This window comes from Notothenia coriiceps, unplaced genomic scaffold (assembly GCF_000735185.1).
Source record: "Notothenia coriiceps isolate Sejong01 unplaced genomic scaffold, NC01 NC01_scaffold00016293, whole genome shotgun sequence".
NCBI lineage: Eukaryota > Metazoa > Chordata > Actinopteri > Perciformes > Nototheniidae > Notothenia > Notothenia coriiceps.
The window spans coordinates 135,613-143,229 of NW_011348994.1; the positions used below are offsets into that span (position 1 = coordinate 135,613).

The 7,617-nt window shown below is 40.5% G+C and overlaps 1 protein-coding gene across 1 annotated transcript; it reads left to right on the forward strand.

Annotated features, from left to right (window-relative positions):
• On the forward strand, window positions 1–7,116 carry dsc2l (desmocollin 2 like). Its single transcript, XM_010775853.1, has 16 exons — window positions 1–288; window positions 488–578; window positions 714–922; window positions 1,008–1,112; window positions 1,396–1,551; window positions 1,786–1,930; window positions 2,015–2,169; window positions 2,301–2,435; window positions 2,624–2,809; window positions 2,943–3,190; window positions 3,406–3,548; window positions 4,035–4,256; window positions 4,914–5,135; window positions 5,448–5,563; window positions 5,679–6,002; window positions 6,398–7,116. The coding sequence occupies exons 1-16, from the start codon at window positions 250–252 to the stop codon at window positions 6,593–6,595; spliced, it is 2,694 nt and encodes an 897-aa protein (XP_010774155.1). The 5' UTR covers window positions 1–249; the 3' UTR covers window positions 6,596–7,116.
• Window positions 7,117–7,617: the final 501 nt, after the last annotated feature.

A 7,617-nucleotide genomic window follows, 5' to 3' on the forward strand; every position in this document is an offset into this window, starting at 1 on the left:
CGCCTGCGGATCTCACCAGGGAGGATCTTAGTCTGGGTGTGGCAGCCAAGGTGTGTCTGTGTGTTGACTCACTTTCAGATACCAGGACTTAGACTAAAGTCTTCAGGTCCCATTCAGACAACAAGTGCAAGATCAGACGAGTTTTCTTCTTCTTTTAACGCTGTGAGAAATATATCCTCTGTCAGTCTTTAGACGGTCAACTGCCGGACGAGTTCCGCTTTACGGCAAAGTGCATTGAACGTCTAAAAAATGGCGAATGTTTTAATTTTCAACCTCTGCTTGGCGTTGGTAAGTGATCCAGTTTATTTTTAATTCCTCTCCGAACTATTTTATCGATACACATGTGACGTATGACTATCGTGTTAAGCGACTATATTTACGAAAATGTTGTTATAATTGAATTACTTGCTATCAAAAGGGATTGTCACCGGTATTTGGTTCGATATTTAGAAATTCACTTTAGGACCGACTTTCTACTGTACTTCAGGTGCTGTCCGGTGTGGAGTCATGTTTTATTCCGGACTCTCTGTACATAATTGTGCCACGAACCATTCAGACCGGGCGAAAAATAACTACAGGTACTTTTTGCTTCTCCACAAATTCTTTATAGAACACTTTATATCCATTTCAGCTCGAATAATATCCTCCAGTATTGCCTGTCTGTTTAGTAGCCGACCTTCACATTTACCCATTCACTCTCTCGCTTTTTTTAGTTGAAGTTGCCGACTGCGACACCAACTCTATGATCTTTACTTTGAGCGACCCCAATTTCCAAATAAGACAGAATGGCGCAATAGAAGCTCTAAGGCCTGTTTCAGTGTCGGGAACAGGGCGGACATTTTCTGTGTGGGTCCGGGACAACAATGGACCGGAAAGTGAGATGGTTGTCCACCTTGTGCACAGTGCAATACAGGAAAAAAAGGTAAGCTGTTGCAAGACTTTCCAAGTTTGTGTATCCTTTTATACAACATGTGTGCATTAACGTGTTGTACCTGTTTGTGTTACAGCACAGTCCCTCAAACTATCTGAAGCGAGTCAAGAGACGTTGGAGTCCACCACCCTTCAACATATTAGAGAATGATGAGGGACCTTATCCAAGAGACATTGAAGAGGTAATCTTGAACATATAACATACTTTGCATTGTAGTGTTTATAAGCTTAAACACTATCTCTCAAGTCTTTATGGCCGCATTTATAATACATGTCCAAATATTCACTTTGTTTTCCTCTACCTGCACTTGCCCCCCTTTTCTCACTCCCCTCCCCCCAACCTAGAACAGTCTATTATCACATTACTTCCAGCTGTCTTTATGCAGTGATTTATTCCTCTAGGCATAACGAAATTGTCTATTGAAAAATATTTAATTGTGTTATCATTTTGGGTTTCTGTTTTAGATTGTGTCGGACTCTGAAGCCAGGCAAACAGTGTACTACACCATCAGTGGACCGGGTGTCAATCAGCATCCAGTGGGAGTGTTTTCTCTTGACAGGGATTCTGGGATGTTGGTTGTACACAAACCAGTTGATCGTGAGAAATTCCCAAAGTTTACAGTAAGTGTAACATTGGGCTGCAACATATGATACATGGTGGATTCATTTGGAGATCATCTTAAAAAACAATTGATCCCAAAGTCAAACATTTAGATTCAACCCTTCATTTAAACAATTCAAATTTCACATGGCATTAGATCACACTTTAAAAGGCTAATCTGACATTGAAAATAAATGAAATCCTATGACATACTTTGCACTTCTAACTTGCACTTCACTTTTTTTTTGTTACAGTTAATGATCAGAGTTTTCAACAGAATTACTAACGTGGAGACAGACCTGCCTTTGGACCTTCAAGTAATTGTAGATGATGTGAATGACAACGCTCCAACATTCATAGACCCACTACAATTCACAGTGCTTGAGCACAGCCCCCCAGGTGAGGAACATGAACAACACAGCAGTTAATTCTGGTCTTCAGTGTGGGAGATAATAAACTGGATGATTCTGTTCTACACTACAGGGACAATTGTGGGGAAGGTGAATGCTGAAGACATAGACGAAGTGGGAAGTCTCCACGTCAAGATCAAGTACACTCTTGAGAATGGATTCAACCGGTTTGCCATTCACCCAGTCACTGGTGTCATCACCACAACCACCAACACCCTGGATAGAGAGGTGAACACAAGCACCATTGTATTTTATATTTAGTTTGAACTACTACAAATGCTTCATCTTGGTCGTTTCTTTCCTCAACATAACATGTTATTTACCTTTTTTCTCATGTAATTTTCTCACCTGTTTATTAGGCAAAAGACAAGTATTTGGTGAAAGTAATAATCAAAGACATGGACGGTGCAAATACAGGTCTGTCCAACACAGGAACAGCAACCATTACTGTCACTGATATCAACGACAACCCGCCAACTTTCACAGAAACTTCTGTAAGTGATAAGCCAATACATAATACAAATAAATTAGAATATTTCACATCTTAAAACAAACTCGTAATGTTTTGACAGTGACGGTACAATCAAACATCACAGGTGTGTTTTATATAAAGTCAGTGTTTGGAACCTTACTAAAACATTGGTTGTCTAATTTAAGTAACACACTTTTTGTTTCCTTTCAGTATACAGTCGATGTCCCAGAAAACGTAAAGGAAAGACTTATCCTCAGAATTCCCATTGAAGATAAAGATTTAATAAACACACCAAACTGGAGGTCAAAATTTGTCATAAACCAAGGAAATGAAAAAGGAAATTTCAGGATTGACACTGACCCCGAAACAAACGAAGGGCTTCTGTATGTCTCAGAGGTGAGTGAGATCTCCTATAAGATGTAGTTGTGATAGTAATAATACATAATAGACTTCCTGCACATGGAAAGCCTGTAACCTGTGAAGAGACAACTGATTTTTGTTTACAATACTTCCCTTCCTGTTTTTCCAGCCCTTAGATTACGAGCAGAACCAAAATGTGAAGCTTGAGATTATGGCACGTAATGAAGCTGACCTGACTGGCACCACATCCAGATGGGTGTCCATCCCTGTGGATGTCAACGTCGTCAATGAAGATGAGGGTCCGGCCTTCACGGCTCCTACTGTCCGCTACCCTGTCAAAGAGAACACAGCCAACGGCACACTGATAGGAAGTTACATTGCTCTCGATCCTGAGACCGAGAGCAGCAACGGCATCAAGTAAGCAATCTTACTTCATATTTTTCTGGGAGAAATGAACTTTACTGCAGTGAAGGATGACTCATAGTAGACACAATTCCAGCCAATGATTAAGACCCCAACTTTATGTGTGTGTTTCTTAATTTAAACACTGGAGGGCAGACTTTCACTGCTGAACGGAAGAATGTGCTCCTAATAAACAATGACTTTCCCCCCCCTCCCCCCCCCTCTTTCAGGTATTACAAGACCTCAGACCCAGCTTCATGGATCAACGTTGACAGAGATACCGGAGAGCTGAGGGTGGCGAACACAATTGACAGAGAGTCACACTTTGTCCATGATGGAATTTACAACATCACCGTCAAGGCTGTTGATGCTAGTAAGTTTGCTTGTGAATGCCGCACATTTCCTTGTCATTGATTTCTAGAGTATGAGTCATGGACTTTTTACAGAGGCCAAACTGTTTTTATAACACTACAAAAATGACTTCCTTACTCGTATCGTACCAGTTTAATTTCAAATCATGTCAGACTTCATGTTTTTTGCTTGTATTGTTACACCAGCCGAAAGTTATTAGGGACACCAGCTCCACCCTGAGTAACTGTCCAAACAAACAGCACATCCTGAGAACACCTGTAGCTAGGTGTCATCGACAATGACTCACAGTTCTCTGATGTGATGGTGAAAATTGGGCACATATCCCAGATGCTTGTCAGAATAGTTTTTTTCCCACCAAAACAAACCTGAATAGAAACTCACACTAAGCCAAAATGCAGCCAACTTGGTCCATCTAGTTTTCTTTGTTCATGCATCAACATGCCCTATTTAATCTTTTGAATAAATATTAATGTAATACTTTTCTCAGACTTAAAGACAGGAACAGGAACAGTCATTATTGTGGTGGAGGATGTCAACGACCACATGCCGATGCTTCCCAAAAGCGAGATGGTGGTCTGTGAGCAGGTCGGGCAGCTGGGCTCTGTGATGGTTGTGGCTGAAGACCACGACCAGTCCCCCTTATCCTCCCCCTTCAGCTTCAGTCTGCCAAAGGATAGCGACGGCAAATGGTCTTTGACTAAATATAATGGTAAGTGGTTTTACTTTGATTTCATTGTATTTTCATGTATTAAAAAAAAAACCTTCTCTAAAACACATTTCGTTTTTGTGAGAGGTGTCAGAATAATCCATTACACAGAATCCAACAGAGTACTAGTGAAGGAGTGAGAGTCAGGCATAATGTTGATTATTGACAGCTTCACTGATTTCTGAGGCTGATCCCAATATAAGGTGGAAGAGGACTTTTTTTTAGAGCAGTAAAACTAGCAATACTATAACATATAAGCCGCTGCAAGTCCTGCATTAAAACATGTACTTATAGTTATAAAAGTCTAAGTTGCTATATATCATTTTATAGCTGACATTTTATAGTTGAACAATTTATCTTGCGAACTGACGCTCTTTTTAAATCGTTCAAAGATATCTTCTGTAATGCAATTTATAATAAGCCGACATATGCGGTCACACAATATGTGTATGATAAACTGATATTTAATAATATTAAACGTTTGAGCAGTTGTGCTATAGTATGTGTTTGCATCTATAAATTGATCTTTACGTGAAGTGTTAAACATATTCTTTACCCTATGTAAACTTCACTTGATGTTCAAAATGATCCGCAGTATTCTACTATTTCTACGATAAATGTGTAGAATCTCCATCTTATTTTCCACATTTTGGTCCCCAGACACGGCAGCTACGTTGAAGCATGTGAAAGACCTTCCTAGAGGGATATATGAAGTCCCACTGGACGTTACAGATCTGCAGGGCTCTGGTAAAACTCAGGTGGCTCAGGTGAGGATTTGCGAGTGCAGGAATGGAGTCTGCTTGGACAAGGACCACTCGACGTCTTTAGGCCCCATGGGAATACTGGCTCTGCTGCTGCCTCTGTTGCTCCTCCTGCTGCTCGGTGAGTCGCCCCCCCCACCCCGCGCTCTACTCCTGCCAGCACAATTGTGAAGCTACACTGTGTAGATAATGAAACAGGAAATTGTGCTCATGCATTTGTAAAAGTGTCAAAAAGAGTACTAGAAAGTTCAAGGTGCTTTTACTGAATTATGCATGGTATATTGGACACAGTGCGATGATGTGAGGTAGTTTAATACAAGGTAATGTGACGGTGTGCTCGCTCCTGTGATGCCTTCCACACAGGAAGTCCTGTTTGTTATAACAAGCATTCCTTTGTGCATTCATTTCTAACATGTTTCCTTTGTTATTGCAGGCTTGCTGCTCGCCTTTTTCTGCACGACAAAGAGAGAGAGTATAGAACTGGAAGATGAAGGAGACAGTGGAGGAATCCTGCTCAAATCAAACACGGAGGCCCCAGGGGAAGAAGTGGTAAGAACGTCATTATGAAAACATTGCCTGGGCTCAAAACCCTTGTTAAAAAAAGTTTTAAACTTTATTCATGTAGTTAAATTCCAATGACTCATTCAAATGTTTTCTTTTACAGGATACAAGTCTCATCACTGTCCCAATCAACGGGGGGGAAGTTACAAAGGGCTCATATCAGGGGAACTTTGGGACTCCAGGAGGAACGTGGACAGGGAACGGAGGAACATGGAACGGGAACGGAGTCTTGCAAGAGGAGGCGATATATACGAAAAATGGCCAAGGCGATATGCAAGATTTCTATACCACCCAGTATGAGCAGTACGGTCAACAGCAAGGTCTTGGTAGTGGTCAGGGTAGTGGAATGGCCTTTGACAGCAGATACCTCACCCAGGACTCCACCGTTCTCCACAACTGGCAAACAAATGGCCGCTATCTAGACCAGGTAATAAAGTTTCATCGTTTTTTTTTTAAAGTGAAAATGTTCATTATATATTTATTATATGAAAAAGAGGTGTCAGGAAGTGGGAGCAGAATTAAATATGTCCAGATGTGACCACCTTTTCTTCTTCCCTCAGGTTTAATAACTTCTGTGTTATCTGTAAGAGCTTAGGAAACTCCCCTGTGTTATATAATCTTGTTCTCTAAGCCAGGATAGTATCCTCAATAAACTTTAATATTTTTCAACATCCTGGCAAGAGATATTATTTCTCTTTGTAATATCTGACTGCCAGTCATATCCTGAGCAGACTTGTGTGATCACATGGTGTAATATCTCCCCCTTCTATCGCTCACACTGACACATAACACGCTTCCTCTTCCTCCTCCTTTGTCTTGTAGAAACTGATCCACTTTGGAACAGAGGGGGACGGGCGGTACGCAGAAGACGTCATCCACTCCTATGGGTTTGAGGGGGTGGGCTCTGCAGCTGGCTCTGTGGGATGCTGCAGTGACTTTGGCGACAACGATAACCTCGACTTCGTCAACACGCTCGGACCAAAGTTCAAAACTCTGTCAGAGGTCTGCAGAAAGACATGAACAATGGAGCGCAAAAAGTAATGGTGTTAATGCCTCACTGTACAGGATGTAGAGAGGCCTGAGCGCTTGGTATGCTCCTGAACATGAATGAGAAAAAGAACAATCTTGCAGTGTCACTGTTTGCTATGCTATCACTTTTTGTTGTTAGTTTGGCTTTTTGGGAGAAAAAAAGGTTGCACTGAAAACTATGCAAATGTAGTGAGTTGTACATATTTTGTGTTTTTTATGTGCTGTCCATATATCCATAAGCTTAACCTGTGCTTCTCCTTGTGAAAGGTCGGGGGGGGGAGGGGATTGTTTTTGCAGGGTCATAATTGTATTAATGTAAGTAGCGCAGGGCTGACGGGTTTTTCTATCTGCTGAATGAGTCCTAACTTTGGTTATTTTGGATTTGTAAATAATCTCTGTTCACTGTCTATGACATTTGAGTGGCTGACTTTAAATTGCTTGCAAAATGATGTAGTTTTGATATGTTTTTTTAAAGAAAAAGAAAACTAATAAATAACTAAATGAAATAAGACTATACTTTAACTCCCATCTTTATTACTTCACACGCATACTTCCTTTCAAATGACATTTCCTTTGAGTTATTAATCAGTTTGATTTGTCATTAACTGCTTTTTCCAAATCATACAGTAATGTTCTGACTAAACATATTCCTGTGTTCTGGCTCTTTACCTTTCATTGGGCGTAGTTCAGCCCTGTGTGTCATTGAAGATGGTCCAACATACTGACGGTAATCCTGTGAAAGTCAGCACAAGGGCGTGAATGTGAGGAGTGACATGTTAGTGTCACTGTATGCAACTGTGTAAAATACAAGAATGACTCGACACAAGTAAAGCTATACAGATCAGGAAAACCTCCTTGAACCTGCTAATATAAAGGAATCTTGACATATGTGTATATTAAGTTGTAATTGTGCATGACCATTACATCATGTTTCTCTTGGTGCTACAGTAGCAAAGATTATATCAATTTATTTGAATAGAATTTTAAGATTTCAATTGTTTTTTAAAGTTATC

Excerpts from the sequence above, each read along its gene's own strand:
- dsc2l (XM_010775853.1), top strand. The coding sequence starts at position 250 with ATGGCGAATGTTTTAATTTTCAACCTCTGCTTGGCGTTG. Across the intron at positions 289-487 it reads TCAACCTCTGCTTGGCGTTG|GTGCTGTCCGGTGTGGAGTC; the intron begins GTAAGTGATCCA and ends ACTGTACTTCAG. Across the intron at positions 2,810-2,942 it reads GGCTTCTGTATGTCTCAGAG|CCCTTAGATTACGAGCAGAA; the intron begins GTGAGTGAGATC and ends CTGTTTTTCCAG.